The sequence below is a fragment of the Rhinopithecus roxellana genome, chromosome 3 (assembly GCF_007565055.1).
Source record: "Rhinopithecus roxellana isolate Shanxi Qingling chromosome 3, ASM756505v1, whole genome shotgun sequence".
Classification (NCBI taxonomy): domain Eukaryota; kingdom Metazoa; phylum Chordata; class Mammalia; order Primates; family Cercopithecidae; genus Rhinopithecus; species Rhinopithecus roxellana.
In genome coordinates this window covers 176154361-176177799 of record NC_044551.1, presented here as the reverse complement: position 1 = coordinate 176177799, position 23439 = coordinate 176154361, and the positions used below count along the sequence as shown (strand labels likewise).

The 23439-nt window shown below is 46.4% G+C and overlaps 1 protein-coding gene across 1 annotated transcript in view; it reads right to left on the bottom strand.

Annotated features, from left to right (window-relative positions):
• Positions 1-22916, bottom strand: part of SLIT3 (slit guidance ligand 3) — a 651942-nt gene extending 629026 nt beyond the window's left edge. Inside the window, exon 1 of the mRNA XM_010358190.2 lies at positions 22290-22916. Within this exon, the coding sequence (XP_010356492.1) occupies positions 22290-22486 (197 nt within the window). The 5' untranslated portion in view covers positions 22487-22916. The remainder of the gene's footprint in view (positions 1-22289) is intronic.
• Positions 22917-23439: the final 523 nt, after the last annotated feature.

Here is a 23439-nt window from a genome sequence, read left to right as displayed (position 1 = left end):
CCTGAAAAGTAAGATAAGCTATAGAGTGTTGTGACTAAGAAACCAAAGCAGTGGGCTAAACAGACTAGCCTGAATTACAGTTCTGCCTCTTGCCATGTGTGGATTCATGGGAAAACTATTCATCCTTTCTGTGCCTTAACTTGGACTTAACCCTATTCTTGTGAGCACTAAAATGAATCAATAAAGGCACTTAGCACAGTGCCTGGCACATTGTGAGGTCTCAGTAAAAGCTGTTATCGTTACTATAACGCTCCAGTATTAATGCACAGACCCAAAGAAAACCCTCCTTCTGCTACTTCCTCTGACCCCCCAAGATCCATGGGAAAACAGAAGTGGCTCCAGATGAGAGGGCAGACTCAGAACTGCATTTCCTTCATTATTTTCCAGGTACAGAGCCAAGGTTTGAGACAAGGAACCCCTCCGCCATGTTTCCTCACATGCGCTACCCATCCCTCAAAGCTCATTTTGGCAAGGGGTTTAGGGAGAGAGCAGGGCCATCACCACCAGCCTCTCCTGCAAGGCCCAGAAGCCACACCTCAAGGGGTCTCAGAGAACTCTCACTGCATTAAAACCCACAGATGAGACTGGAGTCGGTTAAAGTTTCCAAAGAGAAGGTTGATGGACAGGCCATGAATTCATGGTACAGGGGGCTGTACCATGAGGACCTGGGAGAAAATCCAGGAGGAGTGAGCCATGAGGCTAGGCAAGGTGGTATTTCATGTTGGCAGCACCATAATTCTTACATGTAGGGAAGACAGCAGCATTCAGCTTGGCCTGACAGGAAGCTTAGTGTTAGACTGAAGCATATTGAAAATATCAAAGTCCCATGGAATAAAAATATAGCTTCTGGGCCCAATACTTTACCTGTGTGTAACTTAAAAGCTTTATTGGACATGGAGACCCTCTAACCAAAACCAAGTGTGAGTGAAGGGTGGTGAAGGAAGGCGTATCAAATAGCAGGGCCCTGCAGGTGTGTGTAGAATAACAATAGATCCTACTTATTGAGCAAGGGGCTAGATGCTTTCCCCATACCCTGTCTCATCAGCATGGAAGAGCAGTACCTTGTGTTAGGCAGTGTTAACCCCATTTTATGGAGGAGGAAACTGAGGTTCTGAGCTAAGAACTAGCTGAATATGTATGCATACATACAGAAAAGGAAGAGAAAGAGAAATTTCGGTGACTTACATATATTCCGTATTAGGATGAACTCTCTGAAATTACTACTATTCCACCTTTTCTAACAACAAAAACGCCAATTCCACAGGGTTCAGCCTAACATAACATTATGTAAATAATTTAATAAGCTAGATATAAAGTATATCATCCATGTCATATTTTATTCATTTTATAATGTTATCTATAAATTATATAATATGCACAAGAGGAGAATGCTTAGTGGTTGACAAGGTGGATTCTTGAATCAGATTCATGGGAAAGTTGACTCCGTCACTTACGAGCTTCGAGACATGGAATAAATAATGTCTCCTCTGGTGCCTTTGTTCCTCATCTACAAAATGAACTAACAATAGTACCAACCTCACAGAATGGTTGTAAGAATTAAGAAAACACAAAGTGCTAAAACTGTGCCTGGCACATGTTACTTATTAGCAGTCATCACGCTTGCTTTTGTTCACTAATTCCTTGCAAAAATCCTTGGCAATCATCAAATGCTACCTTCATTTCACAGTGAGAAGCCTGAGACTCGGAGATTTGCCCAGGATTATACATCTAGCAAGGATGCATCAGGAATTCAAACTCAGGTCTTTCTGAGTCCCAAATCCTGCTGTTTCTTGTAAGCTGCCCAGCTTCCGCTGGGGGTCTCCTTGTGCCTTCATTTGCCATTCAATGAAAGGAGAAGTTGGACCAGCTGACTTTATGGTTCCTTCCAAAAATCCTCATGCAAGGAGGTGATATCAAAGCAGCAGCATCAGAAGTAACAGGATCAAATGCTTTTGGTCCCACTGAGCACAGTATCCTTAGCCATGTGGCCAGAAGCATTCGATATTGAGGGTTCCAATTTTTTTTTCTTTTCTGCTATTTCTTTCCAGCCTCCTCAGTACATTTCCTAATTAATCACTCCCACTTAATTTCCTAAAGCAATCACATCCTCCCCACAGGCAAGCGGCCTCGTCTCAGGCAGAAGCACACACACCAGCTGGCCCCTCGGCTACGTGGGAGTGTGTGAGCAGCCCTTGGACACAGCCCAAAGAGTGGCATAGACACAGGAAAAATGCAGTCTGGGAAGCTACACTCAGAGGACACTCTTGCCATTCTGGTGACATGTGGGTTTCCTGGTGAGCAAAGGGACACTGAGATTTGGTTCTTCAAGGAAACCCTAAGGTGCAGAAGATCCGGCTGGCACGTCTCAGAATGCAGGGAGACTCTACCAGTGGCTGCTCTGTGATGCCGGGCAGGGCTTTGCAGACCAGGTAGGAGGCTCAGGTCTGTCTCCCTCCCAGCTTTGCTGATGACTTGCTGTGTGACTTTGGGCAACAGCTTTGCTTTTGTTGAGCCTCAGTTTTTCTATTTTTAAAATGAGAACAGTAATACATACAACACAGTGTGGTTGTAAGAAAGGAACCACAAATACAATGGCCAAGAGGAACTGGACAGATGAGATCAATGAGCAAAGCTGGATCAAGCAAAAGAAAATCAACATAATGTCAAATGGCAGCTGACGTACTGTCTCAGTGTTGGGGTCACAATAGGGAGTGGTGGGGACTGCAGTGAAATGGAGACACACCCATCTAAACACCAGTCAATTACCGCCATACAGCCAAGCTGAGCGTCTGTTGCTGGATTTTATTTTAGAAAAGAAACTAGAAATAGATTTTTATATGTATTCACCTAATCTTATTATAAAATGGTGGGGGAAGGCCGGGCACTGTGGTTCACGCCTGTAACCCCAGCACTTTGGGAGGCTGAGGCGGGTGGATCACATGGTCAGGAGATTGAGACCATCCTGGCAAACATGGTGAAAACCCATCTCTACTAAAAATACAAAATTAGCTGGGTGTGATGGCGGGTGTCTGTAATCCTAGATATTTGGGAGGCTGAGGCAGAAGAATCGCTTGAACCAGGGAGTCAGAGGTTGTAGTGGGCCGAGATGGCACCACTGCACTCCAGCATGGCATCAGAGCGAGACTCCGTCTCAAAAACTAACTAACTAACTAACTAACTAAATAAATAAATAATTGGTTGGGGGAATTTGACATAAAAAAATTACATAAGCCAATAGCATTGGTCATTATTACCGTTACTATTAACTTCTCTGTAACTCAGAACCCCCATCTGAAACAATGGATGTAAAGATTTCTGATAACGGTTTGCTCCATGGACATCTGCAAAAATTTCTGAAGGCACTACAGAGATTAAACACTGTGTGCACACAATTATGTTGCTTTATTAACTTAAGTATACTTCATTGACATTGGGCTAGCCAGTGTTTCTTAACCGGAGGTAATTTTTCCCCCCAGGGGACATTTGGCAATGTCTGGAAACATTTTTTGAGTTGTTATGAAACAAGGGTACAGCTGGAATCTAAGAAGCAGAGGTTAGAAATGTTGCTAAATATAATGAACAGGACAGCCCACCAAACAACAAAAATATCCAACCCAACATGTCAATAGTACTGAAGTGAGAAAGCCTGAGCTATGTGGAAGTTTCCCCTTGCATCCTCTCTACAGAAAGAACTTTTTGAAGATAGAGACTTGGATAGGTTTTGCTGGATATGGGAGAAGCCGGCAGGTGGGAGAACCAGCATCTATAATTATCTCCTCTATGAGGCTCAAGGCCTTGCTTTCATTCTGCCTCCTACAGCCTCTTCTCGTCATTGTCTTAACAACCATCACCTCAATATATTTCACTCAAAAATATCTGTTGAAGATGCGCAGGTCAGAAAATAGGCTCTGGGGAAACTGTGGACTTATGAGATGAACCGTCTGAGCCAAGGTCACTCAGCAAGTTGCAGGGCAGACCTGGGAGAGAATTCTCCTGGGTCCTGGTCCAGGTCCCTCAGGAAGACATCACTCCATTTTGCTGTTGCCATGGTAATTATAAATCAATTTTGTCTCTCCATTAAAGCAGTCACTCCATAGAACGTTCTCACAAAGGATTGTTGAACTTGCCCTAGTTATTCCAGGGATGTGAAAGTAATCACATTTTTGTATATTCTATAATTCTGGCTACGTTTATGATTGTCCTTCACCTATACTGGTGAGGTTATATTGCATCGTGGTTTTCATGCATTGCTATGACTACTCCAAACAAAGAAAACTGCGCTAGAAGCAACAGCAAGCGATTCTGGTTCACCTTAAGAAAGGACAGGAAAGGAGAACAGAGTGACTTCTATCATCCTTACATTATGCTAAATGTTTTACATATCTTACCTCATTTATTCATCCCTATAATTTGAAGAATTTCTTGAGGTCAATTTTCTCAAACACTGCTGTACATCAGAAACACCTGCAAGGTTTACAAAATCCCAACATCCAAAAAGCACCCCCAAATCATTAAATTCCACTCTCTGGGGATCGGCCTGAGCATCAGTAATTTTTTAAGTCTCCCCAGATGACTGCAATACGCAGGCAAGTTTGAGAACCAGGGCTTCATGACTCATTATCCTTATTTTACAATGATGCTGACATCCTAAGGGAAAAATGAACTTGCCTAAGGGCACCCAGCTGGTGAATGGTAAAACTGATTCAAACCTGGTCTGCCTTTCTCCAAAGGCCATACATATCTTTCTCATTGTGCCATTTTCTCCCCAGAAGTTTGTTGTTTGTGGCTTTCTCACTCATTTGGAAATTTGGTTGCAATCTTGTGAAGTTGAGTGAAAGGGAATTCTCTAGAAAGCTATCAGGAACTCCTGGATTCAATGAGCATCTTAAGAACAGGTCTTCAGGGGTGGGAGGGAAGCAGGCATAGTCTTGTCTATGCTTTTGAAGGTGCTTAGATGAAATGGAAAACCATTATGTCCAATCTCTTTGTTCCTCTGGTCAAGATTTCAGTTCCAGAAAGAAAGGATCCAATTGACCTGGCTTGGGTCATAAACTAGCCCTTGAGTAGGAGAGGCCAAAAGCCCTGATCAAAAATCTACCAGACTGTATCCCATGGGTGCAGAAAATGACATCCCAATAATGAAAGAAGGGCTGCTGCTAGGAAGAGAGAGGGAACAAGTCCTAGGCAGCCAGAAAACAACGCATGTCTACTACAATGGAGGGGACTGAGAGACTTATGACAATTTCACAGCTACATGATGATCCCAGAGTCAAACTCAGCAAAAATCCAGAGGTTCATCCAATCAAAATCACTAAGACAGGTAAGGATCATTCAGAAGAAATATGCCACTGGAGAAGTGGCCATGGAATGGCTTCAAAATCATTTGCAAAATGTTGTGAGGTTTGTGCATTTTTCTAAAGACAAGATAAATGTCTTTTATCAGATTATTTAGACTCTTAAAAAGCAGAAAAGATAAGGTTGGGGCTCCTGGGAGGTCTTAGGGAAGAAAATGAGAAGCTTGTAGTCAATGGTTCCTAAGAGAGCTTCAGATCCCAGGAACTACCCGGGAAAATGAACCCCCATGACCTGGCTTGACAGCACAAAGACAAGGCTGGTACAGTTTGCTGAATTTGAGTCAATAGAACAATGCTTAAAAAAAAAAAAAAAAAAAGGCACAAGGTGAGAGCTAACATGTTTGCCCACAGTTGCACAGCAGCAAGGGACAGGATCTATCCGGTGAGGAAAGAAAATGTGAACCTCTGAGCAAAACGATTATAACTGGAGGAGGCCAAGGGATCTCTAGGGTCAGAGGCCAACAGGGACAATTAAAACTCAGCTGTGGATGTGTCAAAATAGAGTACTGTCCCAGGCAGCTTACTTGGGACCCTGAGCTCCTTTCCAAAGGGCTAGTTCTCTATCCCATGAAGGTATCTTCCCAGATCTAGGCATCAACAGACACTACCATGAGGAAACTTGATAAATGAAGCCATTGTGAGTTATTAGCATTACATGAGTCACTGTTCGGTGCATAAATTCATGGACAAATCAATATACAAACAAAAGAACAAAAATTGTTAACTGTGGCCAATATAGGTACTATTTCAAGTCCCTACTATGTGCCAGGGTCTGAGACAGAAGCGTTACATGATGGGTCTGAGATAGAAGCTTTTCTTATCTCCACAATAACCCTACAAGACAGTTACTACAACACCCATTTTACAGATGAGGATCCTGAGACCCAAACAGATGAAGGGATTTATCTACATTCACACAATGAGAAGTGATGGAATTTGAAACCAAGTTTGTCTGACTGGAGTATCCAGGTGCTTGCCACAATGCTACACTGCCTCACAATATCTGTAATTCAGTTAGAGCATTGACTGTGTGTTTTAGGCATTTTGCATTTACTATCCTTAGTTCTTACAACAGTCCTTGAGATAAGTATTACTGTCTTTATGTCTTTTTTTTATGAGAAAGACAAGTAATTTTTCAAAGGGCACATTTTGAACACAGATTTTTTTTTTCTTGCAGACAGGGTCACACTCTGTCACCCAGGATAGAGTGCAGTAGTGCAATCATGGCTCACTGCAGATTGACCTCCTGGGCTCAAGTGATCCTTCCCACCTCAGTCTCCTGAGTAACTAGCACCACAGGTGTGTACCACCATGCCAGGCTAATTTTTTAATCTTTATATTTTGGTGGGTGTCAAACTCATAGGCTCAAGTGATCCTCCTGCCTCAGCCTCCCAAAGGGCTGGGATTACACGTGTGAGCCACTGTACCTGGCCCTGAATACAAATTTTTGAATCCAGATCTCTTTGGCACTAAGCTCCTGGTCTTTCGACCAAACCTGCTGCCTATCTAATTCTATTTGATTTTTGAAAATATGTTGATTTTGCCTTATTTTCACAAGCATCGTACTAAGCTTCTATAGAGAAATGCCAGCTCCTGTCCTCAAGGAACTTTTTGTCTACTTAAGAGATTAGATTAGATGGTACAGAAAAATGATGATGATAACTATACGGGTATGGAGGTTTTAAAACATAGCTGCAACTTCTGAGAGACTTCTTCCATGGAGAGATGGCCCCTACCCTTGCATCTGGGCAAGCTTGTACTGTTCAGAGCAACAGAGCAGAGCAGAAGGGGTACTATGTTGCTTTTAAGGCTGATTCATAAAAAGCCATGCTACTTCTGAGTTGTTTTGAGTTGCTGCACACCTCTTCTCGGAGTGTGGAGCAACCATGTGAGAAGTTAGACTACTCAGAGGCCACCATGTTGTGAGGAAGCTCAAGCCACATAGAGGTCACATGTGTAGGCAGCCAGGTCAACAGTTCCAGCTGAGCCCAGCCTTCAAGTCATCCCAGCCTAGGTGCCAGGCATGTGAGTGAACAGCCTGCTCGTGATTCTAGCACCCAGGTATTCAAGTCTCCCCTGTTCATTCCAGACTCTCCAGATGATGCTTCAGACTGTATGGAGCAGAAATAAGCCGTCTCTACTGCACTATGTCCAAAATCCTGACCTAGAGAATCATTGAGCATGATAAAATGGTCGTCACTTTAGAATACTAAGTTTTGGGGTGGATTGTTAAGCAGCAAAATATAGCCATGATAATGACTTTTTGAGTGATTATTTAATGCCAGACACTGTCCTCTAAGCTTGACATGTATTACCTCATTTGATCTTCCTAGTAAGCCAGGGAAACAGGTTACTATTAAAGACCATGCCCAAGATTACTTAGCTACTAATGGCATTCAAAACCAGATCACACTAACTCCAGCATCAAAGCATCAATAATCTAAACTGCTATACTATAGAGGAAGTAAAATTATGTCTCCAAATAAAACCTACAAAGCCCCAAGCCAATCAGTTTTAAGAAACATCAACTGCTTTTTTTTAAAAACTAAACATCTTTTTTTTTTTTTTTTTCTTAATTTCAGAAGGCTTACTGTGGAGCTGAGCTAATTATTTGAGCCTTAATCAAGGACCAGCCACTCCCCGAAGCAGCTGTCCTGGCCTCTCTCTTGCCTCTAGAAAGTCTCTTGAGTCAGACGGATATTGGCTCAGGTCTAAACCCCAAATCCCAGCCCCCAGAAGTGAGGATGCATAGGGCTGAAAGGATCCTTGGAGATCATCCAGTCTACTTCTCTCATCCCCTTTAAAGATCAGGAAACTGAGGCCCAGGGAGGTCAAATGACTTGTCCAAGGCCACACGGTGTGTCAGAGGTACAGCCAGGTCTCTAAATTCCCAGGCAAGCATTCTTTCCACTACACCATGCTGCAGTTGCTAAAAATTCCCCAGAGCTGCCTCCCTCGGCCCTCCTCTTGACAAAGCTATTTTCCCCCCACACAACTACACACAGTCACATTTGGCAAGAGGTGCTATCAGCCCTGCTCTGCTCATGAAATGCTGTTTTGCAATGGGGCCTCTTTGTTCGTTAGCAACACAGACAAAGAAAACTGTAGTGCAGTCTTCTTGGAAGAAGATGTTTCTTGTTTTAAAGACGGGAAGAGAGCTTCCTGACTGAATATGGCTTGAATCAGCATGCAGCTCCAGTCAGGAAAGAACCCAGAGGAGACTTAGGTCTTTGCAAAATTTCTAGAATGTACAAGGAGGGCACACGGCAGGGGGAAACTTATGGGAAATGTTTCAGAAAGTACTAAAATGTACGTCTAAACAGAGTCAACAGAGCAGATTGGTTACCATCTTGTGCTATGAAGCAATTAGAAGGGGAGGGGTGTTGGTGGAGAACTAGAGTCATTAAAAGCTCCATGAAGCAACTGGCCTTCCCATTTTTGAATTCCTGCTCCATTCCTGGTTCCCAGTGTTCCTTCCCTTGCCGTTTTCTTCAGCTGGGATCTTCCCTCTCTAGACTTTAAATAAGCTGCAGCGTTGGTGCTGAGAGCCCTCAGGATATGATCTGCCATCCCGAGTCACCCATATGGTGCCTCTCCCCTCTGCTTCCACATGATTCCCTTACTTTTTGTACTAGATGTGGTCCCTCTTCTGTCTCCCTAGCTTCCCAGACTGGCAGAGGCTTCCCATGGCTCTGCATGATCATTGCACAGGATGAGGCAGAAATGAAGGCACCTTTTCACAAGGGCAGACCACACCAGGAAGCTGATGTCCTCTCTGGTGACCTTTCTAATGCATTTCCCTTTGGAGATGGGCTGAGATCATCGGGGAGGGAGTAGACCAGATGATCTCCAGAGATACCTCAAAAGCCTGAAAATCTCTTGGCTAGGGAAGGCAACAAGAGGGGGAGGAACAGAACCAAGTTCTGTGGCACAAATTCAGAACTTGTACGCTGGCAGCAGATGGAAAGGGAGGTGCCAGCTTCTAGCAGGAGGGGATGTGGTGGACGCGTTTCTCAGGGCGGTTGCAAGCCACAAGTCTTGCATTCCAAAGGACTGGGTGAATGCTGCCTGAGAACCTGCCTCTGACACAGCCACAGCCTAGGTCTCCAGGCACCACGTGAGGTCTCCAAAAAGAAACTCCACTGGCCAAGTGAAGGTTCTTAGACCCTTTCCCCCACAGCAGGGTCTTCCCCATCGCCTACCCCATGCTTACGCAAACCTGACCAAGGCACAAATTTTATTCCAAATCCCTCTCCCTCATTTTCACCAAGGAAAATTCCTCCTGCTGACTTAAACCTAAGAGAGAAAAATAAAGATAATACCTCCTCAGGGAAACAATGTCCTAGGGGTCCCTTGCAGCCCAGGAGGGGAAGGGAAGCTGGCCCCCTAAAGAAGGCCCTGTATCTCCTCATGGCCTCAAATGCTGCTGTGCTGTGTGTCAGTGTTTATGAAATGCTTCTCAAATAAGGTCAGTGTTCTACACAGAGTTAGGACTCTAATAAAATGCAGAACTTGTGCTGTTCGCCAGCTAGCTGCAGAGGCATACTTGAATGCTTTCTCAGATACAATTGTTCTCAGATTAATATTTTCCCCATGAGTTTTTTTTTAAATTCCACTTGTACTATTTTTTTATGATGTGTGAGGCTTTCTATATATTTGTACCCACTAAAATGGATGAGGGGGACTTGCTTTTATCATTGATTCCTGAGGGTTTGGTGCTACATCCTTCATGGTTCTAGCATTTCTCCCAATCCATAAATCTCCCTGCTGTGAACCTAGCATGGTAGCCTTTGCCTTGTCCATCATTTGGAGGGAGATCTAGTCTAGACTAACTTTGAAGTTAGTTTGAGCTGTTGTAGTTATCAGAACATTTCACTTGCTTTATTCTTTGTGGTAGACACTCAATAAATGGCACCTTTAAGTGACTCCATCCTTCATGGATTCCCTCATTTGGTCCTACTGTCTTGGACACTGTCACTTATTAATTAGCCAGTGCTCTAAACTCCACCTGGTTAAGCTGCTGACATGACTGGTGAGAGGTTATATTTTAATTTATAAAAGACGCATTTTGTTAAATGGAAAGGAAACTGGAACAAGAGTTTGAAGACATGGGTGACTCTGAGCAAGGTTTTGGAGCTCCCTGAGTTTCTTTATCTGTAAATGAAAGCTTCTAAAATATACCCTGATCATCTTCCAGATACAGGATTTAGTGGTTCAATTCAGAAATTGTGGGTGGACTCATTAAGGTATTCGCACAGCACTAAATTTAGAAGGCATTTGGAGACATCTGATCTCATTTAAACCTTGCATCAGCCCCCTGAGATGAGTGTTATTTCTCCCATTCCAAAGGTTATAGATGAGACAATGGAGACCGCAAAGGTACTCAGACAGGTGGGGCAGTTAGAAAGTGACAGAAGCCAGGATTCAGCCTAGGTCTTTCTACTCATTTCGGTTTACATCCAAATTGTACTCCCCATTGGCTTCCCACTAATTCCACTTAGAATCCCCATACTCAGAACACTTTCTACCAACATTCTAGAGCTGGGGAGAGAAGGCGCGGAGAGAAAGAAAGAATGTCAGGGAAGTACTAGATAGTCCAGAAATTTCTGCAACACATTTCTGAGCAGGACAGCTCTCCAATGAGATCATCGCTGCTGTGCTTTTTAATTATAAAATGATCTGTCCTATTTGGGGTACAGGGAGTTCAGGAGTATGTCTAAGTAATTCGTCATCTACAGAGTCCAGCCCTGGGGCACCATTACATGCTACCCTGGACATGATAAAAGATTTCAAATAGCCATAAAAATGAAGTCTGAGGTTGTTTCCAGGGCAGAGCTCTGAGTTCATTGCAAGTCTCCAGTCTCCAGTGAAGGTCCAGGCCATGAAAGCCAATTTCAGGACCTGGGGTTCTCATGGTGACAGTCCAAATTCAATACCAAGACTATGGAGAACTACACAGCGGGCAGTAGAGGGCAAGAAGCCAAGCCAGAAGAATTAAGGCAGGAGCCAGGAGCAGCTAAAGCTCAGGGAGAGATGCAAACATGCACAATTCTATGGCCAAGTCATAACACTCCGATTAGAAGAGGATCATGGACTCCACAGCATGCAGACATACCTGAGTTAGGGCACTCACTAGGGCACATGCTAGGGCATCCGCCAGGGCACATACTAGGGTATATGCTAGAACATACACCAGGGCATATGCTAGGGCACACACTAGGGCATACACTAGGACATACGCTAGGGCACACACTAGGGCATATGCTAGAATGTACACTAGGGCATATGCCAGGGCACACACTACGGAATATGCTAGAATGTACACTAGGGCATATGCTAGGGCACACACTAGGGAATATGGTAGGGCACACACTAGGGCATACACTAGGGCATACACTAGGGCACACGCTACGGCATACACTGGGGCACACACTAGGGCATACACTAGGGCATACACTAGGGCACACACTAGGGAATATGGTAGGGCACACACTAGGGCATACACTAGGGCATACACTAGGGCACACGCTAGGGCATACACTGGGGCACACACTAGAGCATATGCTAGGGCACACACTAGGGCACACACTGGGGCACATGCTAGGCCATACACTAGGGCATATGCTGGGGCACACATTAGGGTACACACTGGGGCACATGCTAGGGCACACACTGGTGCATGTGCTAGGGCATACGATAGGGCATATGCTAAGGCGCACACAAGGGCACATGCTTTGGTGCACACTAGGGCATACACTAGGGCATACACTGGGGCACATGCTATGGCATGCACTAGGGCATATGCTGGGGCACACACTGGGGCATATGCTAGGGCACGCACTAGGGCACATGCTAGGGCACACACTGGGGCATATGCTATGGCATGCACTAGGGCACACGCTAGGGCACATGCTAGCGCACACACTGGGGCACACGCTATGGCACACACTGGGGCACATGCTATGGCACGCACTGGGGCATATGCTAGGGCACACACTGGGGCATATGCTAGGGCACACACTAGGGCATATGCTATGGCACACACTGGGGCACATGCTATGGCACGCACTGGGGCACATGCTAGGGCATGCACTGGGGCATATGCTATGGCACACACTGGGGCATATGCTGGGGCACACACTGGGGCACATGCTATGGCACGCACTAGGGCACATGCTATTGGGGCACATGCTATGGCACGCACTAGGGCACATGCTAGGGCACACACTGGGGCACATGCTATGGCACGCACTAGGGCATATGCTAGGGCACACACTAGGGCATACATAGGGCATGCGCTAGGGCGTACACTAGGGAACACACTAGGGCACACGCTAGGGCAAAGGATGGGTATACCTGGTAACAGACAGGAGCTAGAGAGGTAGAAAAACCCAAGAGGGAGGCAAGGTGGGTGGTTAAATGTGCTGGCAGACTTTCAGGAGCCACAAGATACACTGCTGCCAAAGTGCAGAATGAATCACGGGTCAGGAACCAGATTGGCATTTAGGACAAGAGAAGAGGAGTCTGAGCCCACACAAGCAGTGATATGGCCATGATAAGTGCAGTCACACTCGACTCCAGCCAGGATACAACTTATGTACATCCTGTTGGAACAGGACCTGATGCCAGGGCAGGTGAAGCCCAGAGATCCCGACTAAGAGAAAGCAAGTGGTGCATCTAACTGCAAAGGAAGATGACTTCTGCCAACATTTGAGTAGATGCTTGAGGGGGAAAATATTACTCAGCAAGATTCATCAGAACTACTCTTGGAGGGTGTATCCCCTCAAACCCAAAATTTAAAAAACAGTCAGTGGACACATACCATAGAGATATTTTCCCTAATATTTGGATTCTGTTCTAAACATCCCCATGAGATAAAACTTCCCAAAGTGCAGCTCCCATCATTTTAAGTCAGGCTCAGGAGCATCTAATCATGAATTTCTGTGACTGTACCATGGTCCCATTCCTACGTACAGGGACCCTATTAGTCTTCAAGCTCCGATACAAAGGCCACCTATTTCTCCAAACTGGACATGATGGCTCTGTTTCACCAGGTGTCCAGATCACATCCTTGACATTCCTCTTGATGCTCTGCATCAAACAGGGGCTCCTTGATTTAAGGTGAACTCATCATGTTCTTCTTCTAGTTGTTACTTGAGAATGGAGTTTAGAAGACAGAAAAGGAGGTTGACTTGAAAGATTCTGAAGGAACGACATGACCGGGGGTTGGCGTGCAGCCTCTGAGACCAGCCTGGCTGGATGAACCCTGCCTCTCCTGTTCCCGACTGGGGATGTCATTTCACCTCTCTCATATAGTTGTTGCATCTGTAAAATGCAGACAGTCCTCCTGCCTACTTCACATAACTCTTTGAATAGGAAATGCCTCCATGCATGTAAAGTGTAAGAGCAATGCCAGGCGCAAAGAATGGCTCAATAAATGCCAGCTATTGTTATGGTGATGACTGTTGTTGTTGTTGTTTATAGAGGCTTGGGGACCCTGGAGGCCTCGGTCCCCTATGCTTCATGCTCCATCATGTCTGTTCCCAGAACTACTCCAGAAAATGTGCCCGATGCCATTGGGTACCCAAGATGCTAAGAGAAATCACTGTGTTTAAAAACCTGAAGCTACCTGAGCTCTGCTATTGGCAGAAAGGCTCAGTCCCTCAGGCTAAACTTTTTACCAGGAGAGAACAATACATACATACATATACATTCAACATACACACACATACATGCGTCATATCCTGTGCTGGTGGGACTTGTGGTACTAGCCTAATAGGACAAAAATGAAGCTAAAGTCATGATGGAAAGTTCCATGAGAAACCAAGAGTATAGAGAAAATTTAGCAAGCTGAAGAATTAAGCATTAATGGGAAATTATTCCAGAGAAAATATGAACCAACAGGACCCCAGGGAAAGAAGATGCTACAAGCCAAGAAGACCTCAACATTTTATGCAATCCCAGCCAGAAAGAACGGGGCAATATATTTATGTAATCCAAATGCCAGATTGTAGAAAGATTTTGAAAAAAAATGCACAGAGAACTCTGCTGATTATATTGACAACTTGGATAAAGATCCATAGGGCAAGCTCATTAAAATTGCAGAGGAAATAAATAGTGGGAGATGGGGAAAGGAGTAGTTAATTGCTAGATGAGGAAATCGAAATAGAAAATGCTCCTGAAAAGCTGATGAAATGAAATGATTTGCCAAAAGTTAATTACGATAAATGCAAAGTGTTGCACTTAGACTCCAAAAAGTCAACTGCACAAGTGTAGAAGGGGGGACAACAAGCTAACAGCAGGGAAGGCTGGGGAGATATGGGGATGTCAGGCAGCTTGGTCAAAATGAGCCCACCCAGGGCTGTGGCTGTCCAAAGTGAATAGGTTCTTTCGAATGTGCTGGCTGATAGAAGTCAAATAAAACAGTGAGGGCGTGGAAGGTCTCCTTCTAACCAATGCAGTCCGAGAAGACTGGAATCCATTTAGAGGAAGAGAAGTAGGCATGGAGGACAAGGCCTATGCCCAAACTGTATCACATACAGAACAGTTGAGGCAATTGTGAAAATGTAAGGAGACTCGGCTAAATGGGTGTTGATAAACACCACAGCAATAAGACTTTTGAAAACCTGTCATTTGGAAAAAAGATTATACTTGCCCTGGGTAATGACAATCAGTAAGAGATAAGTCCAATCCCCACACAAAGAACATTTTCTTATTAGGACTGTGTTTTTTAATGGAATAAATTGCTTTAGGAGGAACTGAGCTCCTCATCACTAGATATCATCAAGCAAAGGAGGCTAACTGACCACCTTCCCTGAAATTGTGCCAATGGAAGACCAACTTTTGTGTGGTTGGAACTTGGACAAAAGGACCGCTTCCAACCCCGACGATCCATATTTTTCTTCATGAAGGTTCATCCTGATCATGCTCTGATAGGAGGTCTATACTCAGTAAGACTTTTGATCATAATAACAACAGGAATATTGATGGAGGGAGCTCTTGGTTCCAGGCAGCCTATGTGGATTAATACAGCATCCTTTGAAGGGAGTATTATTATTATTCCCTTTTATCAGATGGGAAGACTGAGGCCCATCCAGCTAGTAGGTGACAGAACCGGGATTTGGGTCCCAGAGTCTCGCTCTAGTGGCACATTTTCCCATCTTCTCTGTCCACTCAGTACAGAAGGTTCTAATCATGCACCCTTTGGCCAGGGTTTCACTGTATCAAACATGGTACTGACAACACAACTATGAAGACCACAGTGAGAGGGGAAGAAAGGTTAGCCTTTCAACAGGCCAGCAGTCACAGTAGTTACAGATCACAGTCCAGGCCTGCAAAACAGAGAGGTAGAGGATTCATGAGCATCCAACCTGGGCAAGGTTGATTTGAATTTAAGGATGAGGAACAATGAAGAACGGAGAGCATAGGGAGCTCAGCGCAGTGCCAGGGCACCCTCTGCAGCCATTCAGTTTGGGATTAGCAGTGGTCCAGAAGAGCTAGCTCTCTGGGAACGCCTCCACCCCTTGTTTTTCCTTTCTTTCCAGCAGTTCTAAAAAGGGTTAAGACCACCTTACATAATGAGGGTGGAGCCTGCTAGTAAATACAGCTGCCTCAAGTAAAAGCAGTAATAGAGGCAGACATGGGAAGTCAGTAAAAGGAAGTATTTAGGGAAAGATAGAAGGAATGAACATTGCAAAAAAAGTCAGGGCTAAAAATTCCCCATGAAAACCCACCCCCAAAAAATAAATAAATAAAATACATTCCTTATTTAAATATACCACAAAGCACACACCCATGGAACAGACCTAAACCACTTTCACCATAATTCCCCTTCTATGGAACAGAGGCCAACCTGGGCTTTGCTGTAGGGGCAGGACCAAGAGCAGAGAGAGAAAAGGAGGGGCCCAGCCAAGAGGGTATTGGGCAGAGCCCACAGGCAGGCAAGGAACTTGCCTCCACAGGGCTCTGGGTTGTAGCAAATTTGGGGTAGGCATCTCAAACCTTCCAGCTGGACAAGGCCTGAGATGAAGATATAAAAGTAATAACCATGGTCACTAATATGAATAGTTTAGGGAGGGCTCCTATGGTGCAGTAACGCATTACTTAATGATGGGGATATGTTCTAAGAAACTCGTCATTAGGCGATTTCGTCATTGTGCAAACCTTATAGAGTGCACTCACACAAGCCCAGATGGTCTAGCCTACTACACGCCTAGGCTATATGGGATAGCCTATTGCTCCTAAACTCCAAACCTGCATAGCATGTTACTCTACTCAACACTGTAAGCCACTGCGACCCAATCATGAGTAGGTGTGTTTCTAAACATACCTAAACATAGAAAAGGTACAATCAAAATATGGTAGGAAAGATAAAAAATGGTACATCTGCGTAGGGCATTTAGCAGGAATAAAGTTTACAGGACTGGAAGTTGCTCTGGGTGAGTCAGTGAGTGAGTGCTGAGTGAATGTGAAGGCCTAGGACATTACTGCACACTACTGGAGACTTTATCAACATTATACACTTAGGTGACACTACATGTATTAAAAATAAAGTGATGGCACTATGACGTTACAAAAGCTACGACATCACTAGGCGATAGGAATTCTTCAGCTCCATTTTAACCTTATGAGACCACTATCCTCTATGTTGTCCACTATGTCATTTTATGTAGCACGCGACTGTACTGTGTTAAGCACTTTCCTGTATATTATTTCATTTAATCCCCCCAACAGGGAAGATTCATCATACATACTTTACAGTTAAGAAATCACAGAGGGATGAACAATCACAGCAATGAGTGAACAACATAGTAGGAGCCGTGCTGAGTGCATTACAGGGACTGCCTCAGGTTACATTCACAGCATCCCCGTGAAGACAGTGCACTTATCGTCCTGGTATCACAGGTGTGGAAATAGGTACAAAAGAATTAAACACACTGCAGTCAACAATAGTGTAACACGCCCACAGTGCAACAGCAAGATGTAGCAGAGCTGCAATTCAAGCCCAGAGTTGTCTGTCTCCAGAGCGCCTGCCCTAACCACAATGCTTAGGGGTCGGGAACCTTCTTGCCACAGCCCACATTGCCAAGGTGAGAGATCCTACAGCTGCAACCCACTATTCATTCTCACTTTCCAGGGGAGACAGAACTCTGTGACAACAAACAATACCAGAGAGAAAACGACATAACAATCAAAACGGCAAAAACGCAGAAATAATAGAAAATCCAGATGATCAACAAAAGCAGAACTTATCAATTAATACAAGAAGAGCAGCAATCAAAACCCACAGAGCGCTCAGGATGACGCTGATGAGTTCCTGATTAGAAAGCCCTATGGTTTAAGTGCTCAGGATTTCCAGCTCTTTTCATGGGCATGTGCACAGTAGGAGTTTTGCAAGGTTGCTAAGCAATGCCTGGCAACCAGACTCCAGAGCAGATCACTCAACAGGAGTCCTTGGTAACTCTAGTAAGGCAATAAATATTAGTTCATAAAATCCAAATTTTAGATACCCTTAACAACTCATGACATAGGTTACTAGTAAGGATCCCTTAGTTATACACCAGAATGCAGATATATAATGGCCCATCCTTCACTTGTAAGAACTAAAGAAAGACTTCTAGCTTTGAGGTTCATTATTCCTTTATTGAATACACATTTGCTGAAAACCTACTGTGTGCCAGGCACTGTTCTAGACACTAGGGAGGCAGATACTGACAGTCCCCCCAATGGACTATAACCCCTAAGAAAACCACTAAGACTATGCAAGAATTCTACTTTCACGAAAATGAGGCCCAGAGAGGTAATGCAATCTGTTCAAAGTTGCACAGCACCCTGGAGGCTAGACCGGTCCACTGGAGGCAGATCCACCCAGCCGCTCCTCAGTCTGCCCAGAAGGGCACTGTGTTTCCCTAAAAGGCCACATCACCATGGTTGACCCAGAGAGACCCCATGATTCACTAGCTTGTCCCTGTCTTCTAAGTTGACCCTGAGGGCTGGAAGTACCAGGACACAGGACTTGGCTATTGAGCATCTTGGAAAGTCTCCCACTTAACCTCAGGACCTCTGTGGTCAAGTGAGGGAAAGCCTATGACATGGTGTCAGTTTTTATTGGACCAAACCACCGGCAAAGCTAGCCGTCATCTGGAGTGATGGAGAAAATTAAGTTACCACATTCTCACGTTTCAGCCTTTCGCCCATTCTCCTTCGCAAACAGGAAATGTTTATTTAAATATAGCAGTCTCCAGCATGTTCCAGAGCCAAGTGAAAAACCAAAGATGTCCACTCTTGCCCCCACTCCACCATTCAGGCCACCCCTCACTGCGGTGAGAAGTGGGCCTCTGCCTGCCTCTAGGCAGGAGGGCAAGATGGGGAGAAGTGGCCCCACGTGAGAGTTCATTTTCATCTGCCTCCTCTTTTTCCAGGCTGAGATTGTGGTTGGAGAAGAATTACATCTGTGGGCTCCTTTTGTAGTCAGAAGGGTAAGTGCAACATCTGTTTACTCTGTGCTCCATGGTAAATGTTTGGTTTCAGGCACAGCCATCCACTTCCTCTCCTCTCATCCTCTATCTTTGCTGCACGGATAATAAATTACACTGAATTCTTCTCTGCATTTATTTAGCTTTCTTGTGGGTGTCACCTCCTCATGGAGGGGGAAAAATTGTCAGTAGTTTATAAAAGACAGAGAGTTTCTTTTTCTGCGTGATGTGCTGACATTATAGGGAATACCTTGGAACACGGACCCCCAACTCTGATTCTGGCTTAATTATGAACAATTCAGGCCCCATTCCAGGCCTGAAGCAAAGACCAAATGCTGAGCACATTATCCCCACTCAGGTTTTCCTTAATGTCATAACACAAGGTTTCAGAAGTCAGAAACATCCAGAGAAGCAATACACACAGACAGACACACACACACAAATCCCTTCATCAAAGGCTTTTTGGGAGGCAGAGTACCAAGAATGGAGAACGGAGAAAATGCTGTTTCTTTGTTTTAAAACACAATTTAAACATTTGAGATCAGAAAACTGGATTTTAGGGAGGTCCTGAGCATCTGATGACAGTGCTGACAAAACGTGCCCCATGGCAAAATGAACCCTGGGAAGTTCAAAAGGCTCACCAAAGCAAGTTTCCTTCTATCTTTTGCTTACATTCTTTACATTGAAGTGCTGGTTTAATTCTGTATATGCAATGATTCTATATACAGTTTCTGGAATGCAGTAGAGGTTCAAGTCATGTTTGTTCTCAAACTCCTAGGCTCAAGCGATCCTCTCACCTCAGCCTCCCAAAGTGCTGGGATAACGGGCATGAGCCACTGCGCCCAGCCTCAAGTAATGTGTGTTGAATGAATGAAGGCAGGAATAAATGAGTGATTCCTCTCTGAAGAAATCCTTGGCAGAGCGTAAAAATGCCAAATATCCCCCAAGAGTTTTCACAATTGAAATGTTACATCTGAGTTGGCTGAGAGAGAGTGTGGTGCAGGACTTTGGTGGTGAAAAAACTGTTGGTGGACTGCCCTGAAACCCTGCAGTGAACCTGACCCAGCTTGCCTCTAAAGACTGTCCCCCATTCCCAGGGAGGAAGGAGACTAGAATGAGATACCATCGCGGCACCCCCATGCACCCCAGCCAAAGTGGCACCAGTGACCACAACGGAGGCAGAAGAGACCAGAGATATCAAAGCAGCTCCTGCTCTCCCACTGCCTGTTAAGGACTGCAGCAGGGGCCTATGGGAACGACCAGGACTCCAGTCTCTGTCCCGTTTCTCCAGTTCTAGAGCTGATGGGTTGCCCTGAGCTGCACAGATCTCCTATGGGAGATGACTGGGTGGCATGCTAGCATGGGTGCTGTTCCTGCAGCTCTGGAAAACTTCCTACATACCAGGAGGACAGGGACTTACTCTCCTTGGTTTCCCAAACATGGAGCACGGTTTTGAAGATGGGGAAGAAGTAGTTTCAAGACCCCAAGCATCAGAGCTAACATCAAAGTGAGCTGAACATTTGCAGGGTATACCAGAAGCAGAAGCAACAGCAGCCTGTTCTAAGATCCAAGCCCAGCCAGAAACCTCCCAGGACTGTCTGTTTATAGATTGTGGTCCAAACTGACCCTTGTTCCAAGGAGGACCAGCAGAGTGATAAGGGTTGTGGGCTTAGGAACCAATCAGGCTTGGATTCAAACACTTCACTAGCTGCATGACCTTGAGTAAATGACAAGACGGCTTAACTGTAAAATGGAGTAATAAGCATTGCCTATGTAACTAATGGACTGTTGGAGAGATTCAATGAGATAATACATGTACACAAATCAAGGCATGCAAAGCATTTATCAAACATTAGCTACAGTTATTATTTCACTAACTCATGTGGCTAGCACTGGTGTGACGAGGATGGGAACTTAGTTTACAAGTTACAGGTATCTAAAAATACCACTAAAACAAGTTTTGCACTCCTATGGACTAACATAATGTCTGAATTAAGGTGTGAAAAACTGGATTTTGGCCCCTTTATTGCCATCAACTTGCTGTGTTTTCCTGGGCAAGTCATTTTATACTTCCAAGCCTGGTTTTCGACATTTGTTCATAATTCGGCTCTCACCCTTTAGGATTCTGTGGTTCAACCCAACAAAACAATCACTGCACTTGAGGAAAAACAAAAAAAAAGTTTTCAGCCAAAGGAAAAAGAGAGCATCAGGAATAAGGAAGACAGTTCTGCTGAGTCTCCACCCAGAGACGCACAAAGAAGTGGAAGAGAAGAGGAGGTGGGGTGATAGGAGGTGACTAACAGGAATAACACACTCTGGGACAATGCTTGTCATCACTACTCTCTTCCAGCCTGAAGTCAAGAAAGCAGAGTGGAAGATCCAGGCGCCTACCCCTAAGGCACGTGAGGAAGGGGAGAAGAGGGAGAGCAAGGACACGGAGGGAATCCACCACACTACAGCAAACCCTCACCCACTTCTCGGCTGGGTTCCCAGTAAGGCTCCCACCCACTCCAGCGTTTCTCCCCCACTCCCTTACCCCACCCCAACTGCGGACTAAGAGGAGCCCACCCCGGAGTCCAAGATTTGAATCCGGTCCGAGGATCAAAATGATAAATGTTTCCAAAACGTTGACATATGAAAAGTAAATATTTGGTTGCACAATTGGGGCTAAAACTAGGGTCAATCCACCCCATTCTGCAAGCGCCTCTCTATTCGCTGCCAAGCCCAGGATCCGAGGCTGAGTGCGGTTTGTAAGATTATAACGCTCGGTCTCATTTGAAGAGCTGTCAGCATTTCCATTCCGGCCCCTTCGTTCGGGGAGGCATTTATAACCGAGCCATAAAAAATTCACCCGGGGCTGCAACTTGGCATCTCCCAGACTGCTTTCCAGGCAGCGCGGGTTTTGCGAGCACCCACTCTGAATCTGTCCAGTTCCTCAGAAGTTAAACCTTCACCCACACTCTCAACTTTCCTTGCAAGGGCAGCCAGAGAGCGGCTGGCCCATTCTGATCTCCAAGCAGGTCAACAGTCTTGGGCCCTCTCTCCCGCCTCTGAGCCTTGACGGCCCATCATCCTATAGCTTTCTCCTTCACCCGCCCCCATTTTTAATGAGCGCAGACCCCTGACCCTCACCCTAAGACCTTGAGGCTGCAGTGCTCTTGCCTCCCCTCGCCTCTCGCCAGCTACTCCTCGGAAGCTGTCAGTGGGCCCCGCGTCTGCAACCCTCACCCCTGGAGAAGCACTGCTCTTTGCTCATCGCGGGGGGTTTCGAGACCTCTCTTTCCAGATCTGACCAAGCCTACAGACTCCCAGCTCGGAGAGCGAGGGATCCTATCCAGGAAGGGATGAGAATAGAGACTGCATCCAGGAAGGTCGAAAGGAAAGGAGGGATCTGGCGCCTGGGGCCACCTCGGTGGGACCCAGGTGGGTGGCCCGCGTGGGGTGGGGCAGGGGTACTCACAGGCGCTCAGCGTTGCGGGGGATGCCCCGAGGAACCGCGCGGAGGCCCAGCCCGTGGCAGTCCACGCTGGCGGCGGAGCAGGTACACTTGGTGGGGCAGGCGACGGCTGGGGGCCCACTCAGAACGCTCGCCAGCGCCAAGGCCAGCGCTAGGCGGACGCGCACGGCAGCGCCGACCCCTGTCCACCCGGGGGCCATGGTGTGCAGGGCCCCGCTCCCGGAGGAGGCTGCCTCTGCGGGGCAAGACGCGTGGAGCCTGAGGAGTCGCGCAGGGAGCGCGGGCGGCCTGGGGAGCGGGCGGCGGAGTTGGCGCGGAGGAGGGGCGAGCTCGGCGCTCAGGCGCACGGGGCGCGGGCGGAGCGGGGAGCGCCGGGCGGCGGCGGCGGCGGCAGCAGCAGCAGCAGCTCCATCGGCGGGGCCGGCGCTGCCCCGCTGCGCATCGCTGGGAGTGCCCAGGTGCGGAGCGCCCCCTGGCCCCGCTGGCCCGCGGGCCGGGTTGGGGACCTGGGGCGAGCGCAATGGGGCGTGGCGCCCGGGGAGGTCCGGCTTGGGGCTGAGCTGGGGAGCGCGGCGGCGGCGGCGGCTGGGGCACGGGGCGGCGGGGTGAGCTGGCCGGCGCTCGCTCTCTCCATTCACTGAGCAGGGCAGACACCGGAGACGCGGGGCCCACCCCTCCCGCCCCCCCCCAAAAAAATCGCCAACTCTGCCTCCCATTGGCTGCGCCGCGCGTCATGTCGACTAAGTTGGGAACTTTGCTGGAGCGACCGAGAGCCTGGAGGGAGGAGGCAGTAGAGGAGGGAGAGAGAAGGAACGAGGGAAGGAAAGGGGCTCGGCCAGCAGGGCCCCGGGAAAGAAACACTGAAACTCATTCACTGTTAGGAGCCAAGGACGGATAAGGCTCCTGACACTTTTTTTTTTTTTTTTTTTTTTTTTAATTCTTGCACTGAGCTGAACACTCTACTCATATTCTTTACTTAAGTCCACGATCTTCCAAGGGGGCATCTGAAAACAGCTCAGAGAAGTGAAGCGACTTGCTGGAGGTCGCACAGCTGCTAGGGACGCCAAACCATGGCACTGTCGCCCACGAAGCCGCTTCCCTACCGCACCTAGTACTCATGGCAAAGATCCGCAATTTTGCGGTTGACACCAAT